Source organism: Helicoverpa armigera, chromosome 13 (genome assembly GCF_030705265.1).
Source record: "Helicoverpa armigera isolate CAAS_96S chromosome 13, ASM3070526v1, whole genome shotgun sequence".
NCBI lineage: Eukaryota > Metazoa > Arthropoda > Insecta > Lepidoptera > Noctuidae > Helicoverpa > Helicoverpa armigera.
The window spans coordinates 1,907,248-1,931,088 of NC_087132.1; the positions used below are offsets into that span (position 1 = coordinate 1,907,248).

At 37.3% G+C, this 23,841-nt stretch overlaps 1 protein-coding gene across 4 annotated transcripts in view; it reads right to left on the bottom strand.

The window, feature by feature from the left end:
• Nucleotides 1–4,071: 4,071 nt before the first annotated feature.
• Nucleotides 4,072–23,841, bottom strand: part of LOC110384389 (kinesin-like protein CG14535) — a 254,390-nt gene continuing 234,620 nt past the window's right edge. For all 4 annotated transcript variants that reach the window (XM_049840490.2, XM_021345664.3, XM_064037574.1 and 1 more), the window contains 5 exons: nt 17,321–17,524; nt 10,972–11,065; nt 8,432–8,629; nt 8,015–8,230; nt 4,072–7,680 (listed from right to left, as the gene is read on the bottom strand). In XM_049840490.2, coding sequence (XP_049696447.2) covers nt 5,003–7,680; nt 8,015–8,230; nt 8,432–8,629; nt 10,972–11,065; nt 17,321–17,524 — 3,390 coding nt within the window. In that variant the 3' untranslated portion in view covers nt 4,072–5,002. The remainder of the gene's footprint in view (nt 7,681–8,014; nt 8,231–8,431; nt 8,630–10,971; nt 11,066–17,320; nt 17,525–23,841) is intronic.

A 23,841-nucleotide genomic window follows, 5' to 3' on the forward strand; every position in this document is an offset into this window, starting at 1 on the left:
GGGATATTTTTTTAAAGATTCCCAATTTATGTTACCTACTTACCTTAACGAAGACAGGCAAAAGCTGGAGCTAGCCAAGTGTACACCTTGTCAAGTCAGCGATCTTAGTTGGCACAATACTGTGTTTTTGTATGCTTGGCTCAAATTCCTCTGTTTTCGTTACTTGACTTTTTCTATCCAAATAATTTACAGATATTTCAGTAGGGCCAATTTTATAATAAACGCTATGAGCAAGATTGAGTTGAAATGCGAAATAAAGCATGAGAATGGCCCTTTTTGTTTTCTAAAAAAAGTTAGTCGTCATCGTGAACCCATGCCAGTCCATTGCAAATCCATTACAGTTCGTATAGGCCATGTCATGACAAGCCTCTGAACTTTGATCTTCAGAGCAAGGTTTATAGCATAGGAATTTTCATAAAATATGTTTGATATTCATTTCTCCCATATTTTCTTAATACAAAATTTTACGTAGCATCTTTGCCAAGCCATACGGCTGGCTATATCCTATCTCGTCGAAGATGGCTGCGGGTGAAGTGTAAACATGGTTAAAGTGCGTGTGCTTTAAGTTGGAGTGCGCTCTCAAATCCTGAGAAATCGCTGCGGCTTCGGCCGTCTCTCGACACGTCTTCGGAATTGGTACAAGTTGGGAAAAACAGCGGGTCGGGTGGTGTGTTTTTGTAAACAGCTTCTGATGAATCCTGTATGGGCTGCACGTTTTCATCATTTTCTTCAGTTTCTTGTGTGAAATTAATAACTCTTGAAGATACACTAGGTGAACCTATTGCCACCTTTTTTCCTTTAGATTTTATTTCGATACATTATCATAAAAAATACCTAAATCTGAAATATAGCCAATTTTGTCACCTCGATATTTTCCCCAGTCGAAATAAACGAATGCGGGCATTATTGGACTGTCGTAGATATCCTATTTTATAAATAAAAACTGCATCATGTTTTTTTTCTCTTCATTCTAACTAAAGAGGTGTTTAAAAGCAGTTTCGCTGTCTCTTACTTTTTGCAGCGGAATGTCAGAGGGATAATGCAGATTGATTCGGCTCAACTCGGAGGAGACAAATTCGATTTGCGACAGTGCGGTGTAACGCACAGATTTGACGCCTTGAAAAATATACCAGATTCAGCGCAGAGATTGCAGCTGCCTTGGTGCGCTGCTATTTTTCTACTCTGTTGAACTCTTATTGGCAGAACGGTTCAGACTGTTGAAACCTTTGCACTTTGCAGTCTGCCATACGATGGGACGTTTCGGGAGATCGGTTTTGAAGTTGGATTTCTGTCCTTTGAAGATATTTGCCTATGTATTATGGGTAGTAACATTTTTCATATTTTTATGAGCATACGTAGTAAAATCTTTCTAAATGGTAATTTTGTCATGATGCGGCAAACATACGGTGTTGGATCCGCAACCACTCAACATATTACCTGGTCATCTATGAGCTATGTTTACGTCAATTAAGTTGATGCGAGTATAAAAAGGGGGCTATATTATTGCAATCTACTGTCTACGGCAGTCAATACTGTTAAATCTTGGTTTTAGATAATATGACAATTCGTATTCGGACCAACGAGCTACTAAACGGAGATCGATGAAATTGTTTTCGGAGAGCTACGATTATAACATCACTGAAGCTGTAACCCCTGTACGGTCATACTTTACAATCTTCCAGTCCCAAAAAGGGGTCCTAACATAACTCCTAGACCTAAGCTCTGAATAATGGTGGATAAACAAAGAATATCTATTCAAAGGGTCGCGGAGAATTTATTCTTCGCCTGCAAAAGGCATATAGTGCGTTGTTCAGTAAACTGCGTGTTTTCATTCGAGACACGTTCTCGTCGCCCAAATGTTCCTCGGATGGGCTTTTTGAAGAAACAAAACTTGCTATACAATACAAGTTGTCCCACATTGCTCCACATACAACGCGGGCTGGTCAAAATGCCCATTTACATTCGACAGAAGTTGGGCATTTTTTGTTCGCTGGAGTCGAGAGTCGATTTCGTTGAGAATTCAATTTAGTCTTGTATTGAATTTAGAACTGCTTAATCCGTAAACCTTTTGTCGTTTGGTGGTACCTGAAAAGGTTGCCTGTATATTCTACTTCACGATTTCAGATCAGGTAAGTCAAAATAACTTAAATGAGGTATGAATACCTCTCAACGTGTAGCCATGAAAAAGGTTTCTATGAGAATTTGCTCGTTCGGAAAATTGATCATCCCAGCAGCAAGCTTCAGTATGTGACGATATACTTTAAGTATACATACTTCACCTCTCAAAGCATTAGTATACTTCAGTTTAGAAATATGAAAATTCCTTCATCGTCCAAATGCACGAGAAAATAATGTTAAGCTAGTTTAGGGCTTTTCCATGTCCTTTAAGTTAACAATCCTCATTTGTATGCTGGTCCCCAACCACAGGAAGCTGACGTTCCTTGACAAATGTAATACCTTCGGTGTTTCCTCGTATGAGTCAGGATTGATACGCCATTATACCTACCCCTGATACCTATCCGTTTTGTTATTATTTCAGTATGTATCGCGTCCCAATGTTTCAGAGGCCGTATAGGAAATTCCATCACGGAATAATAGGCTTTATAACTTGGTGTGTAGTGTTTATAATTGTGTGAAATAAAGTTGGTATGTTTTCGCGATCTGTGTGCTTGTCACGTGCCATTCGACTCGCCGGTCGACGCGTGTGCCTTCTTCGAAGCTATTATTTTTATCCGCATTTTGTACTTATTGGTGCCGTATTATGTGACAGCGTTTGCGTTATTAAATAATCGGCTGTTCGTTTAGTTAAGGCTGTTGGCAGAACGTTGAGGGGCTCTCAATGAAATACTTGCTGAATATTATAAGGAGTTTGCCAGACGGTCGTTAGATACACTGGCACTTAGGTACAGACTCTAGAATAAATAGAATAATATTGTATCGCAAATATCTGTAACTAAGCGTTACATTTTCTTTGAATCGTATCTAGTGATTGAAAACAATGTACCATAAATAATGGTAGGTAATAATCTACTATTTAACAGAAACTAAGCAATTTTGTTAGAAGAAAATTTGAATCTGTATGTCAAATTATGTTTTCTAATAACAGAGTGGTAGCTATTTTATTCCTGGTCATTATCATATATTTTGGCTCTTGTGTTTAGCCTGAATTCAAGACTGATGGATTACCATAAGGTTATGATTAGGTTCCTAGAAAAAACGCTTGACAAACGTATAAGAAGCTGTCCTTATTATAATACATACTGTGCCAATGTATAAGATTTTCCTGGATTACATTGTGAGCAAAATGCAATTTACTTTAGAGTGGTTGCCACCCCATTGTTCGCTTCCATCTCAATAGTTTCATCTTCCCCAATTTCAGTCGATCACACTTTCCACCATTAAAAAGTACGAGCTCCCCACTCCTGGCAATTTCCAACGAATTCGAAAAATCAACGATAAAAAGTAGAATTTATTGCCTTTACCGATGAAAATATAAGTTACCCCATCCAATGTAAAAACGCTAAAATCTTTTTAGAACCCGATAAGCGTTATGGGCTAACCATCTGCCACTTTAACAAATTATTGGGAGATTTCCAAGAAAAAAGTTGTCACCCCACCAAGGGTAGACGTCTTATTTGATTGCTTGATTTTCGCGGGGCGCTCCGAGAATGTTAAATTACTGGCGAAATGAAAGATAATAGGGCTGCATCTTAACAGGGGAAACTTGTGCTACTTTTGACGAGGGAAAAAAGTTTATATCCCCAAAAGATTTTGAAATTCCCAGCCCTGGGGCGCCAGAGTGCTCCGTATCACATTATTTATTCATGGTTTTTTTGTTTTAAGTGCTGGAGTATAGTCGTTTCTATTTTGCTGATATCTTTACTACAGCATAAGCGATTAAGGATGCGAATAATCTGAGCATCGGGTGTACTTATTTTGATTATTTTGATTAAAACTACAGTTCTGCTAGAGTGTCGTTATCGACATTGTTCAGGTGGAAAAAAATCCCAAAATAAATTGGATGGATCATATTGCTGTTTTCCAAGGCAGTCAAAATAAAACGAAGATTAATCGAAATCGAACAATTTATTGTAAACTAATACGAACGCATAGTAGAATTTAGGATATATATATTTGTAATATTAATAGTACAATAACAAAACATTGACAGTAAAGCGTTAACTTAGTTCTCCAACATTCGATGCAGTTGACAATCGACGAGATCCCGCGAGTCCTCGCGCTCGTCAAACTCTCATTACATTGTTACAATATATCAAAATGTTAAAGCTATATAAAACATGGCCAATTAAATGACAACAGTCTTAGATCCTAGAAACGAGATTTTTAGTTACATTGATATAAATTATACGCAATTTATTCCAATCACTCGGCTTCTATCTATTCATACAAGTCTTCTTCATACAAAGTTATAACAGCGCAACAAACTTTCTTTGGATTTATAATACAAAATGGAGGATTAGGAAACTAGTACGCCAGCAGTGATCGGAATAAAGGCGTGTCATAACATTACGACAATGAGGTCAGTGCCAGTGCAGATATAGAAAATAATTTCCTCGATATGAAATTGTCACAGACAGGGGAAGACAGAGGAAGACATCTTGCTTTGAACAATTTACAAGTGGGTTCAGTACAAAAGCTACTCCAACTCTTGAAAATTATTTCACAATAGATTGGGAATAGTTTTCTCACGATGACAGTATAAAAGTACAAAAATGAGCAGAAGATAAACGCTAACAAGTCATAGCAATCCTCGCGTAACATCTGTATTTACAATAGTTATAATGTTATCTAAATTATCATATTCAGAGCGCGGAGCTAAAAGCTGTCGTAAGTCTAGAAAAATACAGTGGTAACCTGACAGTGTCGAAGCATTTATTTTATAAATACGAGTACTAGAGTACAAAAGCAGTCTCCAGATTAAATTCGGTAACGTAGCTTAACGATATCTATTTAGAATTTTACAATTTAAATACAGTTTGCTTTAAAAATCGCTGATTTCTGGGTCTGTGTCGGCGTACTTGCAAGTGAAGGGGTTTCGTAGCCACGAACAGAAGGAACGGTCGCTATGTTGTTTGTATTTTGCTGTGGTGTGCTTTTTCGCGTGCGCTCGAGCGACAGCCGCGCGACGCGTTGGATACGAATCTAGAGAAGACGCATCCGAATCACGTGGAACTGAATCGTATCCAGACTCAGCACGTCTTGATGTCGTTGCTGGACTGTGTTTGCCTGTCCGAGGTGTAGACTCATGGCCACTATCATAACCATCAGGCTTAGAACTGGCAACTACTCTCGCTATTCCTTTGTCACTTTTCTCTGTTCGCGGTTCAGTTGTTACTACAGGGGGTGACACCTCTAGGTGTAAGTTTGATTTCAGTTCCTTAAATGAAGGAGCTCCACTACCAGGTATTCGTTTCTCTTCTCTTAGGTTCGGGTCTGATGCCCCATCAGGATGCCTAAGAGATGCTATACGTGCGTCTGTTATATCATTGCCTCGATACCTTTCAAAGGGGCCATAACAGTCATGGGTTTCTAAATCATGATATGCATCACATTCTCCTACCGCACTTCCGGGTCTGGACATAGATCGCTTGCAACTATTACATATTTTGTCACTAGGTCTGTAAGCGGGTTCACTGTATACAGAGCCATCACCTCCGAATTCTTCTGTATCTCGAACGTTAGATAAGGACAGTGACTGAAACTGTGGTGCTATCCTCGTGATTGGCATATCGTTCGTATCTAGCATACGTCGAGACCCGTAAAGCTCAGTCAAACTCATTATGTCGTCGATTCTTGATCGAGATGAAGGTAAACTCTCAAGGGGATTGATATCAAATCCGCGGTCACCGCTATACTTCTCCGCATAAAATCCTATTGTTTGTCTCAAGTAAGCTTCATTTCTAATTTGGCGTTCGACTTCACTGTACAAAGACAATGTATCTGTGAAAGTAGAAGCCACTGTCAAATTTTCTTGACTCAAAATCCTAAGCGGATGATCATCGTCTTCTTGATCTACTTCTGGCAACGGATTTTCTGAGAATCCCATACAAAATGCTATATCTTCTTCAGTTACTTGTAGGCAGGAGTCCATCATTGGAACAGGTTCTAAGGGTTCTTCAACTTCGATTATTTCTAAAATTTCGTCTTCATCATCATTCATGCCTCTACTCATACCATGAGAATCAATGTCCCTACTATGATTAGATACTAATTCGTCATCCATTCTTAATCGCTCTTTATATTTACTATCTAAACTTTCCATTGAAACTTCTCTACTACTAAGACTGCTGGGTTGCATTATTGGTAATGCGGGTGGTATTTCAGCTAATTCTTCACTATCGTCATCATCATCTATATCATGTTTACTTTGTTTTGAAGAGCATTTCTTACCCGCTGAATTCTGGTCTGCTATTGGAGGTCCAATATTTTCTTCTTCTATTGCCATTCCCTTCGAACCAGCTTTTAATCCGGTTCGTATAGTTGATTCTTCAACGTGTATTCGTTTGACTGAATCTTTTGTGACCGGCTCCATTTTATGAGCAGTTTCGGGTTCATCGGGAACTCTCCCTGCAGGTTCTTTGTGTAGAACCGTTGCTTTGTGACTTGGTGAGTTGTGCCTAGACTTATGTATTTGTGAAGTTTGATTTTCAACCCATTTTCTTATCATATTTTTCTTGTGATTATCCATATATCCGTAACCTAGATTCTCGCTACCAAGAGCGCCAAGAATACCAAGTTGTAGTGGTATTGGATTACCAGGTTGAATTGGCACAGATTCAAATTGTATCGGTACTTTTGGTTCTTGCATCGGACCGTCAATCCAAGTCTCACGTTTTTTGCCTTGTGTTTCTTTGATTATATGTCTAGCTTCAACTAACTTTGATTTAGATATTCTCGGTCCGTCGATCCATTGTTCATCGCTAGTACTTTTTCCTTCTTCTGCATGTTTTGAACCTGCTTTTTTGAGTGGAGTTGATTTCGATGTAGCTGAGTGTACCGGGGAAGCTTTAGGAGTATGACTGGGTTGTGCAATTTTTAATGGAGATGATTTGGGTGATCCATGTAATCTGTGTACTGGGCTTTTTTCCTCAACGACCCTGGATAAAGATGACTTGTGTTTTTGCTCTGCTGCCGAACCTCGTAATGCTTTACTTAGTACGCATCTGTTGTCACCTGAATTTATATGAGGTATATAAACTGGTGGGTGTTCCCCATCTGTTGCATCGTCCATAGGACCTACGTATATAACGGTGTCAGCTGAGAGGTCACTACTCGAAGGATCTGGTTCACTACTGCTAGGTTTTGAGGCGTCTTCACCGGAGCTCCCTCCAGATCCTGCATTATTATTTGATGAATATTTAACCTTTCTCCTTCGAAGCCTATGTATTCGAGAAGCTAACTGTAGTGTTGTTAAAGTATCCGAGTAATTTTGTGAATTTGGTGAAACATGGACTATCATAGCTGTATGACATGTTAGAGATCCTAGACACTCCTTTAAAACATGTGTGAGATTATGGTCTCTGTACGGTAAATGCCTTTGTCCGTTGAAAATTGCTAGTAATATATTTCCTAAACCAGATAGTGGAATCCCGCCGTTTGTTTTTCCTCTCTCTGAGTTTCCTAGGTCGATTAAATGCAGGCGGCTGCGTCCTCCGGCAACTGTGAACAAAGAGAGAAATGTTTTTAATTCAAGAACTTTGTTGTTTTGTGACCCGTTTAGAGTAGAGGCGGATAGTGAAACTTTTATTTAAAACATTTCCTAAGACCGTCTTCAATGAACATTCCAGAAATAGCTCCACTTTATGTAGGCGTACATCTTCATTAATTTTCTTTTAATAAATTCCATTGTTAGTTGGGACATCACAAAGCGTTTTTATGTCAGTAATTTTCTTTATGAAGAATTTATTTTTATACGACGACAGTTATCTCAATAAGAATCTAATGAACGTTGCTTGCTTATTTTTTGGGCTTCAAATATTTAGAGAGCCTTTACCTGCGCCTTTGCCTCCAACACTGTATTGGTAAACATGTAGCGTGTATAGCAGATGGCTATCCTTCCCCTCTTCCCTGCCGCCTCTGGTAGCTAACGCAGCATCGAGGTAGAAGGCTGCCTTCTCAGCACTGTGTACTCGAAGCTCGGACTGGTTCTGTAGATGAGTTCCGAAGAGGGGGTCGTCTCGAAGATATACGCCTGGAGATTGCTCCGTGTCTGTGTGATGAGAATATAACATCAGTAAAAATATAACAGACTTATGAATGAATTAAATGTAAACTGTCAAACGGTTGCGTTACTAATCTTTGATCTAAGGTTTTAAGAATGACCAAATTATATTTGTTTTATGTAGATTAATTCACAGTCACCAGCTGACTGATTTAATAAAGATAACTTATGTGACCAAAATTCCCTCACCGTTTTGATAAGGTGCCAACAAGTCCCGGATCTGGTTGGTGTTCGTGCACAGTTCGACCGCGGAGACGCGGACGGAGAACCGCGTGCCACATTTGTGTCGCTGTTCCGCGATGCCTCGGAATAGCCACGTGATGGCGCATGGGATCGCACCCAGCGCGGCTGGTGAGTCCGGTCGCCCCAACATTGTGTAGGATTTACCTGGTGGACAAAAGTAAATAGATTTTCAAAAGTAAATAAATGATCACACATTAAATATTCTTAAAGTAGAAGTACATCCCTTAAGTTTCTTGCCTGGGAAAAATACGTTACAAATCTACTACACAAATACACACGGTCAAATATTCAAATCTAAATCCGAGAACCTTCTCTGTAAAATGCTATGCAGATCCTTCTATCATTCTAAAACTGAACAACCGAGCCATTCTCGCTTAAACCGAAATTCAACCAGCCCCCGTCTGAAAGTCAGCTCCGTAGAACATAAATAAATGATAAGTCCGTACGAGCAACTCCTCAAATACCGCAAGCCGCCGAATAAATTCCCAACAAAACCATAATGAACACAAGAAATCACTTTTAATACCTGGTAAGTTCACTTAGCTCCACGTGGCTTCCGAAATCCTTCAATAATTAAAACGAGGTTCGAATTATTCACTCAGTTGGATCTACGATCCCGAATAAGCGGGATGTAGGAGTAAGCTCAGCTTTAGTGCCAACATTGCCGCGCTTCCCCAAAACTTTCATTCCGCGAGCCATTCAATTTGCATCTGAAACCTTAATCTATGAGGGGAGGTTGGGATAAATTACCTCTTTCGTTTTTAGTCGTTGTTTTGTGTTAATGAAAGCATAAGCCCATTTCGCAATTGTTTGTCTGTGGTATTATCTTGATCGCATCGTTCGGATAATCCGGCGCTACTTGCTAAATTGATTTCGTGTCTTGGAACTTATTAATAGGTTTGTAATACTGTTAACGTTGGCTTTGTCTTGTTTTCGAGTTATAAAGCCTTGTTGTTTTAGAATCGTATTTGTTTACGAATTGCTCCATTTTAATTTAATTGCATCGAATTGTCTCCCTTATTTTGAGAACATTGGCGGTAGTTATTTCAAATTTTGGGTCCTGGTACAAAGCTAGTAGTTAGTCGGCATGTAAAAACAACAAAACTTGAAATAAAATTCCTCATAAGGATCATGAAAATTACAAGAAAAACTTTTAAATCTTATTTCCCTCGAACAAAAGTTGGATGTTATCCATAAATTATTTAAACCGGAGTCGGAACTATAGAGCCTAACATTCATAGTGTTAACTTGAATCTCAGTTTTAATATCAAAGTTTTGCCATGACGAGTATGCGGGAAGGACAGAGGTAGCTCGTAGTTATCCATGGAGAACAGAATGACTAGCGGAGGTCCCATAACGGAAAATCTCCAAAGAAATTCGCGCACGAAAATGCAGGCATGCATGGATCGAGGAATGTTACTGTTTCCATCTTTAAACGTATCCTTTGGATTCGACTATTTATTGTAATAAGTACAAAAATCGTGGACAGATCTCAAAGAATCCGAACTTCGTTAGTTCACTAGTAACCGATCGTTTTGGTCATACCCACGGTACGAGTTTGACCTAGAAGAAGGCGACTGGCCTACCTGCATTATGTCATCTCCGTTACCTTTCCTTCCTCCATGGGTAGGTCGTATTTATCAAACTTTCAATTAAGAGCTCTCTCGACTCTTTGCCATTTAGATGCAAATCTGCCGCCGCGCCGAGTGAGAAGTTTCATACTTTATAGTGCATAATTAGGGCTACCACCTTCGCGATGAGTTGTGTTCCCGTATTGAAAGTGTGGTGAAAGTTTGACACTTGCAATTACTTTTTCCTGCGGCAGTTATGAATAGTTCTCCAGTTGCTTAATATCCAGTTTGTATAATTTTTATATACAGATTTTAAATATATTTTTCAGACAGTGAACGAGTCTCAATGCAATTTAATTTTCCTAGATATAATTGTCTAAACTTAACTGTTTTCTTTAGCTATATTCTAGAAAGAGATTCCTAAAACATATACTATTTAAATTAAGGTTGCCAGCCCTATTTGGGTAGCTTTCGTCGTTTTTAATCAACGCTTGTGGATTCAACGTGAGAACTTGATTATTATCTCACAACTTCACTGTATGGTAAACATGTAACTTGAGATACACTTTTGTACGTCAATTTTTCTTTTTGGTGGTTATTTTTTTTTGCACTGTACTGTTAAGTGAACCACTTATTTTTGTAATGAATGCCTTTTTCTGTGAACCAATTAAGAACCACAGAGTTGGGAGAGCCTAGATTATCTATCTATTATCTTTATGATTATTAAATTATAGTCATTAACCTATTCAGTTTAGATATACATATGTTCTGCAGCAACCCTTTTATAACTATGGCCTTGCGATTACAATAAATATTATTAGTAGGTATTCTTCCCACGCGCCCCTCTTGCAGCACAGTGGCCGTACAGTCAATCCTGAGGATTTGTGTTGTAAATTGGTACTAATTGTTACTTACCAAGTCCTGCGTGTCCAAAGCAGAAGAGGCAGCCGTCCGTGCCGTTGATGACGGCGTGGATGACGTCAGTCAGCGCGCTCGAACATATCTCCGTCTGCGACAAAAAGATAAACTGTTTAACACTTAGCAAACACCACTGACAATCACTAATAACTATTTGTCTAATTACACGCATCTTTTTTAAGAACGTATTATTTAAGTTTCTTTTAAAAGACTTCCGTAAAAAACGCTATTAGGCAACTTGAGAAGAATTTATCTTCATCCACGTCATTCAGTAAGCCGTTATATTTTACCCTAACGTGTTACCTATCTCTATTATTTATCACCTAGCAACATGCCAATATTTAACCATATAACGAGCACCACACATTCAAACTCATCTCCTACTAAACACGATAAAATCTCTATTCAGTACCCAACTCTGAAACCCTTTAAAACAAAAGTGTCTTTAATACCTTGAATAATTTACTCAAATTTGGCACTCAGGGTGTTTGGCCCCGTGCTCTGAAACCACGAAGTAAGGAAAGATGAGCGGAGATGCCATGGCACAGGTAGCTCAGGTTCCTTCTTCTAGGTCAAATACGTACGGTAGGCATGACCAAAACGATCAGTTACGAGTGAACTAACGAGGCGTTCGGGTTCTTTGAGACATCTGTCAACGATTTTTGGTGTTACAATAAATTATCGTGTCTAAAGAAGGCGTATAATGGCGAAGACAGTAACGTTCCTCGTCCCCCGCATTTTGGCGCGCTACTTTCTTATGAGATTTTCCGTTATGGCACCGCCGCTTGTTATTTTGTTGTCTATGTCTGAAACTAAGGTGTTTTCTTTTGCACCCTGATCGGAGATAATTATGCGGACTTAAGGTAGCACGCGGATTAGGGGGTTGGGAGTACCAGCTTATGGCAAATAGATGTAATGATGTGGTTGATTCTATAAAGTAGTGTTAGTAAGTATTTGATGGGGTTTAAATAATAGGAATTATAGGTTGAAGTTATACTTTGGAGGGGTTTGCCGTATGTTATTAATTATTTAATAAAGCTGTTATTAAAAATCCTCGAGTTTTTTCAAGATTTTTAAAACACTAAAATCTTTTCTTTCGTAAGACTTAAAAATTAAACTCTCACCAATAGATAAAAAAAGATTTCTCAATAAAGAAACTCAAAGTGGCCTTGAGCCTTATATTTTTATTTAAACTAAAAATATTAAAACCTCTTCTGAATATTATTTAACATTTTCATAATTATCTAAACAATTTAGTGTTGTCTTTGACCCTTGTGTTTTTGTTCTCAGTCGCTCGGCAGATAATTAAAAGGACTTAAGGTGAGAGCCGCGAGATTACAGGCCGGTAGGGTGACCCTCTTTTGTGTTTTTCTTGAGATATTTTTTATGAAAAGTTTAGCTGTAATGAGAGTAAAGGTTATCTCTTCCATCAGTGATTGTTCTAGTTTTCAGTGTTTTAACGTAGTTTTCAGTGTTTATTGGAGTTGTTAACGTAGGCTCATAAAATAGCTATATGCTTAGTAAACTATCTTACGTTCCTGTTCATCTACTGAAGTGCATAAGTATGCATCTATATCATGTATTACCTATATACTCTTTACTTTTAATCATATGACTGTAACCACTATGTGATCAATGTTTTGACCCAAATATAAGCAGTCTCAGTCCGGTATCGGACGTGAAATTATTTAGCTAAATGTAATTTAATGAGAAAGGGTGGAGCTTAAGATAATCGGACTAGTAGTTCTTAAGATGAGCGCGTTCAACCAAACAAACGAACATCACGAGTTAATGAATCACTTAGCTAGTCAGAGATATTTTTTTGCTACAGATGATTTTTTCTCCTAACTTGATGGTGTCACGATCACATAGCAAGGGTTCCCATCGACTGGGAAATACTGAAATTGTTTTGAATGAAAATTTTAATGACCACGCCTTGCTTCGCTAATTGAGAGCGCTTAGTACGAGATGGAGGTACCGTTAGTCAATTACAATTTTTGCTATTAATTGCTATTTTATTTTAATTAATTAATTAATTCAGTTATTCTATTTGATGCTTCATTTATGATATTTTTGTGGAAGTGTTTAAAGAGGCGTTTTTGCAAAGAGTACCTAACTATTTTCTGAAAAAGTAAGGGCAATGATTTTAGTAGGCAGCTTTTCAAAAATTGCCGTGAGATGCCACGTCGATAGTAAAACTAAGAAGGACTACATTGATAATACCAGAGGTCTATTCCGTTAAAATATGAGTAATTTAAATTATAACTTCCTTATATGCTTACCCTAAACCTTATTGACCGAGTGAGTAAAACTTTCAGAGTTAATAATAGCGAATAGTTACAATTTGATCCATTCTATTGTAACTTTAAAATTAATTTTGATCAAAGTAGTTTTCAATCAGTTACAAACCCGTAGGCTTTCATTTGTTTGTATCTGTTTGATTATGGAACAAAATACATATAAATATGTAGATTCTCATACATTCATGTACATTCATACATTTTATGTTGTATGTAGCTAAAGTGAACGCTTCATCCTACCTAGAGATAAGAGGATCAGTCTAAGAGTAGAAAGAATAGACTAAATAGTTCGAAGCTTACTAGTTCTACCAGGAGACAACTCAAAAGACAGGCATTACGCTCGCTTTGCTCATTTTTTTTGGTCTATCCAAAACACTGTTTATCTCATGTACAACTTACTTATTCAGCAAGTTCAAATTCATAATGGTTTATACTTCTACAAAAAATCACTGGCAGGCTTGTAAATCTCACGTTGCGATTCACCGATGTCGTCAGCTTACATCCACAGTATATTAAAAAGAATAAACCCGTTTAGATAGTAACACAAACAAGTCATAAAGGTAGATTACTAACATAATTACGGACAATCCGGGCGGGTCCCGACGTCGGACGCTAAGCCTGCGTAAGCCGCCGTCCGGCCGCTGTCCGGCCTCTGTCCGGCAGCGTCCGGTGAGTTATTGCACGGATAACTTATATCAACGCTTGTATAACTACATCCGTGTAAGGTTCATATTGTAACGCAATGGGTCTATTAATTATTTCTATCGGGATTAGGCGCTTTTGATTTATCCGTTTGTTTGGAGTGAAGTGAAGGGCTATGAATTGCATTTTTCATTATATCAATTAAATAAAATAAACATTATTTACGCAATTTCAGGAAAAATAAACGTCAAAACCTAAGTAGCAATATGGCCAGACAATCTGCTCAAAGATGGTGACCACGAGAGTCGACACCACCAAAATTATCTATTTAGGTATTACAAGTTAAATAGCACTTATGCTATTTTACTTTATTATTATTACTGATACTATAAGAAGCAGAAGAAGACATGTTAAACTGTATACTTCGCGTGCCACAAACATACTCCTAATACTAGCCAAACAAATATCAACCCTCACCCTAGCACCCTAAGACTCACTTTCCTATCTTCGGCCACAGTGCAAGTTTACACATGCGTTTGCTAAATACATCAGAACGCGTTACGCGCTTAAGTGATATATTACTGCGTTTATGGACCTGTGACTTCTGATCGGGATTTCAGGTCTTAGCGCGAATGATGTGTGGCTAAGATTAGGCTGTGCGTAGCTGAGAATTATTGTCTAAGTTGGATTGTAATTGATATAATTTGAAAGTAAACTCTCGAATTCTACTTCAAATATTGTTGCGGTTCTGGTAAAGAGGATCTGATTGTTCGTTTATGCTTACTGCGCTTCTGCTAAAATGGTTTGGAATAACGTGTGGTGTCCTTATATGTCTATCCATTAATCTGTCTGTCTTGCGTTTTTGTACACCAAACTTCTACACCCACTGAATTGTTTGGTACACAGATAGTCTAGCCTTCTTCCCTCTCTCTTCTTTTCCGGGAGTGGGAAGAAGTTCCCTCAAAATTGCGAGACTTATAATATCGTGTTTTCCTGATAGATTTTGGTTCTGAACAAGACTGCGGTTGTGATGACAGCATAGTGCTCTATGCACACAATTGGAGCCTCCTAACTGACTTCACATAGACACGGCGATTACACCGACATAATGGCATTCAAATGCATTGGTGCAGTTGTTGTGTGAATTGTTCACTGTCATTGTCAACTGTACATTGTACTAATCGGTGGCTGTGATTTGTGTAGCTATAGATTTAGATAAATTTTTAAGTTACGAAGCTTCGCCAAGTATTTATTTGTATAGACACGTAATAAAACTGTATTGAGGCTATTTACCTGCCTTTACAGTACTACGTTTGAAGACATGTTTGATCTGCTCTAGTTCGCGCACGCTATAGCATGATGCTTACGTCGATTATGTTTGGAAGATACAGGATATACTAAGTTGGAAAAAATCTTGGCTTATTAAGCTTTTACATTTGTAAGATAATTTCTAATGTCTGAAAAGTAGTTCTAGGAAATTTTATTTTATAAAGGAGCATGTAGCTTCAGAAATGCTTAGCTAAAAAACTGATACCATCACTAGAAAATAGCCCATCCTGAACTTACTTGCATAAGTTCACATTTTCTTAAACACATTTCGCTAATACCACACTAGATTACATCTCAAAACTTACCGTAACGAGAGCCTCTAAGCAAAACAACTGAAGCAACACTTCCTTGAGCATAACACTAAAGTGACTTCTCATAAGCTCTAAAATCTCGTTAAAACCGCTAACAATTTCGGAGCAAAAATGTGAAAATTCGAAAGGGGAACGAGAAAGTTAGCGTTAGTCGCGCACTGCTCGCCGTTTAACAATTTAAACACGAGGAGTCGCGACTCGCTTCGCCGACGACATTTTTGGTGCATGAAATTCAGGGGGTATGGAACACCGTGTGCAAGTGTTACAAGGTATGGGAGGTAGCGGTTTGGATGATGTCGTGTTTTGATTTATATCGGGTATTGATAAGTTGTATTTTGCCTGTTGTGTCTTTTCCAGAGAATCCAATCTTTCGTCATTCGTATAAAACAGATGGTAATACAAGTTAGATTTTCTGTCTTTGAAACGTTCCTGGATAATTTGATAAATATAGGCAATTTTATTGTAGGCCAGTTTTCCGACTGCAGAAATAAAATATAACATACTAGCTTCCGCTAGCGGCTTCGCCCGCGTGGTGTGTTGATAAAAAGTAGCCTATGTGTTAATCCAGGGTCACCTATCTACATACCAAATTTCAATCAAATCGGTCCAGCCGTTTTTGCGTGATTGAATAACAAACATACATCCATACATTCTCACAAACTTTCACGTTTATAGTATAAGTAGGAAGTGTGTCTAAGAATCTGACTTCAAATATACATAAGATGTCTACCAACCAAATATTATCTCAAACCCGCTACCCGCTCATAACTTGGGTCATTAGTTTAAGAGCAAAGTTTTATGTAATAGTATGTAAGTATTCCCTTATTTTTACCTCGGGACCGCCTCGAGGCATGCGACATGAGACGTTAGTAGTGCCTTAAGAATATGCTGCCTTATAATGGTAATACCTTGAATAATCTTTAAATATTTCCGGGAAATTTCTTCAAGAGGCTCACGTCACTATTTTGAATGCAGTTTTAGAATGCTTAGGTTTTCATTTGTTTTATTTGCAGTACGGTATGGTTTAGCTACTCTAATACTATATAGCTGTAGAATTTGTTATTAAGTTTAAATGCACGGAATCTCAGGAACTATTGGTTCGGTTTAAATAAATATTTCAATGTAAGATGGTCTATTTAAGTTCATATGACCGAAAATATAGAGTTTATTCATGTATTTTAGCTATGTAATAGTTTCTTAACACTTAACAATCTTTGAAAATGTAACAAATTAAATTGTACCCTTCAAAATAAAAGTATTTAGACAAAACAATTGACCTCTCTTGTCTTTGTTGCAATAATTGGTCGGGATAATGACTCTAATCTGATCTTTTGTCCTGTTAATCTCAAAGGTCTTCTCTGATGGCTGTGTTAGTGGCTCGCTAATGATGGCGATCGTTCCGTTCACGATGCTATCTGTCATTGTCGGCAATTATGCTGGGTTTACACGCGATTTTACTTTTGTAAGGTGGCTGATGAGATAATTTGCCTTTTGAAAGCAGTATTGTATCTATAAGTATTACGTTAAGTGTGGAAGCGTAATTTAGATACCAAAAATCTGTCTAGGCTGACGAAATAAGCGTTTTGTAAGTTTTGTAATTACGGCAACCTTGATTTTGTTTTTAAATCAGGAAATGAATCAAAATAAAAAAAAAATCATCGTAGTTGACTGTGAAAACTACATTATTTTCATGAAAACTTAAAGGCCATTTAGCTAACTTATTGCAGTAAGATAAATAAAACAATTAATATTTATAAAACTAACCTGAGCATCATCTTGTGAAAATATGGCATCGAAGGCGAACATTTTAGGTGCAGCCACGCCGACCTTCCTATCTTCAGGTGCCGTAGCCGCCGGGGCTGTCTCACACAGGCTCACTTGCTTCTTGCGCTTGTCCATCGAGAACGTCTGGGTGCCACTCGTGAAGGGACCCTCGCCTGATGCACCTACCCGGAGCATCACTTTCACCTGTGGAAGAAGGTTGATGTTAGATAGGGGTAGTATTTTTTGGGTGGAAATGTAATCAACTGGTAGAGATTTGGGCTTCTGATCACTCATTGGTAATGTTTTGTTAAGTAATTACTATTGCTCCTTTAAACAAATGTTGCAATAATGAGGTTGGCGGGTGGTTTTCATATGTTTAATTTATCGAACTAAATGTAACTTATCGAGAAATAATTATTTGTTTGAAGTAGCCGATGTCGATAGCATAACTATTAAAAAAAGTTGCATTAAAGTTCGTAATTGGTGACATCAATTTAATTACCAGTCGAAATAACAGGCGCACATCAAAAACCATTAAAAAACCTAGACCTAAAACTAATCAAAACGAAATGCAATAACTAACGAAAAAATGGCTTTCCAAACAAATCTGATATCCCTTTGTCTGGCCTTCTCTTTTTGTAACATCCGAATATTCTCTGTCAAAAGTCCATTCTGTTAGATGTAAAGTTTCACAAACTAACCACGACTAGCGAGAGCATGCACTAAATCTGTGTCTAACGAACCGTGGACAGACAACAGCTTTGAGTCAAAGCCGAGGGAGCGAGCGATGGATGACGAGCAACGCGAAATAGTCGGTGTGTTAAACGATAGTGTGTTGTTTGGTGCAGATATTGAAAATGTTCCGACTTTTGGGTCAAGAATTGGGATTGTTACATTTGAGTATTTTAATGATAGAAATCACTAATTTACTTTGCTACTACATTATAAAGTATTTTCACTTCAAAAACCATAAATCATTTATTATAAAGAAATATATTATCAGTAATTTGACAATATCTTTCACAGATTAAATAAGCCTTATTTTATTATGAGTGTACAAAGTACAAAATAGGTAAAGGTGAACAAAAATAGTGCTTATATGACACAAGTTTTCGATCCAAACTCCGTTTTAATGACAATATGAAAGTTTAACCAATCAGGACTTAACAACTTGTAGAACACGGCTTGCGTTTTATAGTGTGCGGTATACATGTAGCGTAACTAATTTGAAGTGTTATGAAGTTAACATTGTTGAAGAAAAGCTTGATTTTCAGCATCTGTAAATAAGTAACATTTTGGTAGACCAACATACAATAATAACATCCAAAAAAATCCCACTCAGTTTAACAATACTTTCACAAATTAATTGAAAAGGGAAAAATTTTCAAAGCTCCTTCTTACACGATAATTTTCTCACATACAACAGATTTTTATTTATAAGTAGCTCATTATATTAAGCTAACAACTTCCTAAGAAAATAGCTGCAACAAAATTAGGAACATCTCTAAACCCATAAACCAACATAAGTCTCTTAGAAACAACTCCACGCGTCCCGAATACTAAATTGTATTTCTTCGTCCTCGAACTAGTTACGAATAGTTATACCTACTACTTACTATTAGTTGTTGGTAAGTTCGTCTCGCGTATCATGAGATATAATTAGTTTAGAATTAATTACACCTGCGTTGTCTAACGTCGTTGATTCGCTGATTTGGGGGATGGTTTAAATTAAACGATAGTTTCTTGTTTATTTTAAGTTGTGTAAGTGGTAATTTCGGTGATATATTTGCAGGTGTAGCTGGGAAGTTTGGAGTATCGTTTTATGGGAATTCGGAAGTAATATCACAGATGTATGTGTGTTGTAGAATTTATTCAACGTTAAAAGGTGTCACAGAATCTTATTAGACAAAATTATGATGGTCTGAAACATATAGGTATCCTGAAAATTATTTATAAGAATACCTACAACATATTTCAGTAAAGTTTTGTAGCCCGTACGTATGTTTGTCGCTTAAAAACGTGTCTTGTAGATTTTTCTACTGGCTGTTCTTCTTTACTTTACGACACAATTTCTAAAGCCTACTTTCCTTTACTTAACTTAAAAAAAAAACACTTTAATCGCTTTCACTTAACATGCGAGTCACAGTGACAATGTATCTGCGTGGGTCCTTAATTAACGATCCGCGGATTCCATTACGTGATTAGTTGAGTGACTATGTGACAGGGTTGCTCGATGTCATCCAATTTCCGTGTACACAGGTATGTTTGGTTTGTTTTGCATATAATATTATTGAAAAGTGATGTAGCTACTTATGTCCGATTTCTACAGAGACAGCTGTTTTGTTCATGGTTGAAGAAGAAGTTTTTATCATGTTAATTCTATACGGTTTCTGATCAAAAGCTGCCTTCCGTACGTAAAACGAATAGTTTCTTGATGATATTTAATAATCAACTCGCTTGTTAATATAGTATTTACAACTCCGTTATGAACATGTTCCGCGTCAATATTTTTTTACATCCTTAGATATCACAGTGCAATAGCTCGGATACGTTGTCAGTCAATCAATAAGTCACAAAATCTACTGCTTCCTCGATGTTAGATGTTGTTTAATTTATTCTCACTGATAGGAAATGATACCTGTCTGTATGTTAGTTTACTTGTGTATTTGATAGAGGAGTTTGGCAAACTATTTATTTAATTTATATAACTTTCTAGATGCGTGTCACTAGGTATGGGGTACGATTGTGCGATACTTTCCTTGAAAATGCTTTCCTATTAAAATTACAGGCAACAGAGAGATTTGTTAAGCTGATGCCCTAGTAATGACGTATTAGATAAAATTATGAGAATTACATTAATTACCGAACAAACCTGTCAGGTTAGGAATAAGCAGTTTTAGTTACCAGGCCATCACTGTGTGTCTGGCAGGGCTGCGGGATTATTAAAAAGAGTTACCGCAGCCCTGGTACTAACACAAATGGCTCTAGAAGGAACAAGGGCGCGTTTAAAAGTGTAAGAAGTCAGCCGATGATTTCCCAACTCAAGAAACATCCAGAACGTCAGCCCTTACATGACTTGTGTGACCTCGAAATCAAAACCTCATTTAATCTCTAGCTTAATCTAATCGTCATTGATTCTGATCAGCGATTCTCCAAACCGCTTATCGCAACCCTGACCGCTAATACAAGTGAATTGCCGCTAATTCGCCGCGCGGGCCATTGCCTGAATTATTGACGGCAACTTCATCTGAATTAGCTCACTGATTGTAGTTTACATCACCCTGTACGTTACAATGGATCATTAGTAAGATTAGGTGTAGATTATCTTGGAATTATCTTATTTATATTAGAAGGTTCGTTACTAAATGTGGACACCACTATCGTATTGTTTAAGCTGTACTGATAGTGTGCATGTTTAAATCCAGGAAGTAGGATTTACTTAATATGTGTGTTTGTTATTCTTTCACGCAAAAACGGCGGAACCGATTTGGTTGAAATTTTGTATGAAGATAGGTAGGGCGAAGCCGCTGGCGGAAGCTAGTAAATGAATAAATGTGTTGGCATTGAACGAGTTTTGACCGCAACGTCACCTGATGCTATGAAGGCGAAAAGTTCAGTGTGTTTTTAAGATCTTAATGCAAAAAGAATTCAATTGATTTTGATGAAACTTGGAGTTAAAAATATTTTTTATGAAACTTGGCAGGAAATACTAGATTTTAAATCATAAATAGACGCGGATGAAATCGCAGCAATAGAATTATGCATGGATTAGTTACCAACCAAATATAGGTACTACATTGAAAATTGGAATATGTTATTTTCCAACCAGGATTAACAATTCGAATAATGGATTAAACATGGAGTAGGTACTTTGATATAAAATTCTGTTGGGATAGCAGTGGGGTCTAAAAGCTATGTAGAGCACAATGCTCTTTTCATGATGTTTCTGCATATTCATAATGGACAACAAAGACTTTGAGACTTGAAATTAGAGATGTTTTTGATAATTTTTACTTTGTCTTACTAGCCAGTGACCAAAACAAGGATATTTTTTCTTATTTCAATTTACTAACACTCTTTAAAAACTGACTTGTGTAGACATTTTATTTCACAAACATGGCAACACTATTAAATAAAACCGAATCCCAAACTAAAACAAAATAAAAAAACCGGCCAAGTGCGAGTCGGACTCGTGCACGAAGGGTTCCGTAAATTACAGTTAAATCAACCTATCTCAAAAACTATAAGAGATACTTTGATCAAACCAAAAATCGTTGAAAGAGTTAATTAGCATGCATCACCTCTATTTTTTTTAGAATTTTATACCCCGTAGTTATAAAAATAGAGGGGGGGGGACATACTTTTTACGACTTTGAGAGCTGATATCTCAAAAACCGTTCACTTTAAGAAAAATGTTTTTTAGAAAACTTTATATCATTTTAAAAGACCTTTCCATTGATACCCCACACGGGTATGTACATCGAAAAAAAAAATTTCATCCCTCAGTTACATGTATGGGGGGCCCCACCCCCAATTCTTTTTTTTACTATTTAGTGTCATATTTTTGTAGCGGTTCATACAACACATATTCCCATCAAATTTCATCACTGTAGTACTTATAGTTTCCGAGTAAATCGGCTGTGACAGACGGACAGACGGACAGACGGACAGACGGACAGACGGACAGACGGACATGACGAAACTATAAGGGTTCCGTTTTTGCCATTTTGGCTACGGAACCCTAAAAAGCAATTCCTTTTAAAAACTCCACTTCAATATCCCCACACGATCGCTACATCCCTTTTATTATTTGCAAATGGCAACACAGAGAACTGTCAAAAACGCTTTTAAATTTCAATTAGAGTAAGGATTTGGAGTCAATGGAGCGTTTGATTCGAGCCTGCATCAGACCGACTAAATCCCTCTAAGCTGACTGACGTACGGACCCGGCCCGATACCGCGCCGTCGCCACTGTGCGCACGGCCCTTACACAGCTACAAATTAATATTGATGTGCAAGGACTGTTATGTAAATTGTCAATATTAAATATTAATTGTTATTTACTTGTCTGTTTCGCTTTCGTCTCAGATTAAAATTAGTTGATTTATTATTAATTTGGAATTCGTGTTTGTGTATTGTATTTGTTTGTTGTGCATGATATTCCGATTGTATTATTTGGAATAATAAGGATAAAAATTATTTGCAACTAAGTCTAACCCCTTTACATTGCGTATAAAAATATATTTCAGTTCCTCAATACAGAATAGAATATTTTAAAACAAAAATTGAACCGGTTTCAGCCAAATAGTAATTTGTTTACAGTAACTTATTTAATCGAGCTCGAGCTGAATCCGGTTAGACTGGAAGCCGACCCCAACATGATTGGGAAAAAGGCTCGGAGGATGATGATAACTTATTTAATTGAAAGTCATAGCAATTGCTCGAGCTAATCGTATCAGATCGGGCGGGTGACGCTGACGGCTAAATCCTAAAATCCTGAGTGACGCGCGACCCTATTCGAGCGATATCGCGCGGCTGCACAACGCGCGTTCTGTAGTGTGCACTTAGCTTTATGATAGCGGTGGTCTGTACTGTTTTCAAATGCGATAAGCAATTAGAACGAGAAAGTACAGTACACAAAATATATTTTTAAATTATGCTTGTTATACTTTTTCGAGACAAATAAAAAAGGGAAACCGTGCTAATCAGATTTCGAAGCTTTTTTTCCAGACCATTTTCAAATCTCGAAACTTCGTTGTGGAAAAGCCTAGAAGCAATTTCTACGTCGTTATTTTCATAGGACACAGAAAAATACTGGTAAATATGTATTTTGTGTAGTCTTGAGTTACATAATAAGTTGTTTTTTCCTTTGATGTTATTGATACGAAATAATTCAAACATAAATATCATCATTAAAAGAAGAAAAATACGCCAACATTTTTGTTATTACAATCTGAACTATCAAGGATTCCAATAACAATGATAATATCGAACCTTTACATGTTCATAATAAACATACGGTTTTATCAAAACAACTAGCCAAAACCATGCATAAGAATGATAACACAGAAATTCATGATTTCCCAAAAAAAGGTCGAATGCCGAAAAAATAATAATATGTAGATGAAATATTATTCAGCGGGACGAAATGACAAACAGCCTGAGATTGTAAGGCGAAAACAAAATCTTGGCAAAATAAGCGTTGGCAGGAGATGTCATTTGTTTTTTAGAGTTCCGTTCTCAAAGGGAAAAACGGGACCCTATTACGACGAATTTGCTGTACGTCTGTCAAGAACCGTCGTAGCTAGACAGTTGAAATTTTAATAGATGACGCATTATTTTTGCCGCTATAACAACAACAACAACTGAAAACTAGAATTAAATAAATATTTTACAGGGCTCTCATAGATAAATTTACTTATTACATTTGCCGCTATAATTAAAAATAACGAAACTACAATAAAAAAATGTCCATAGATAAATGGTGCTGAATCTTCTCGTGCAAGTCCGACTCATACTTG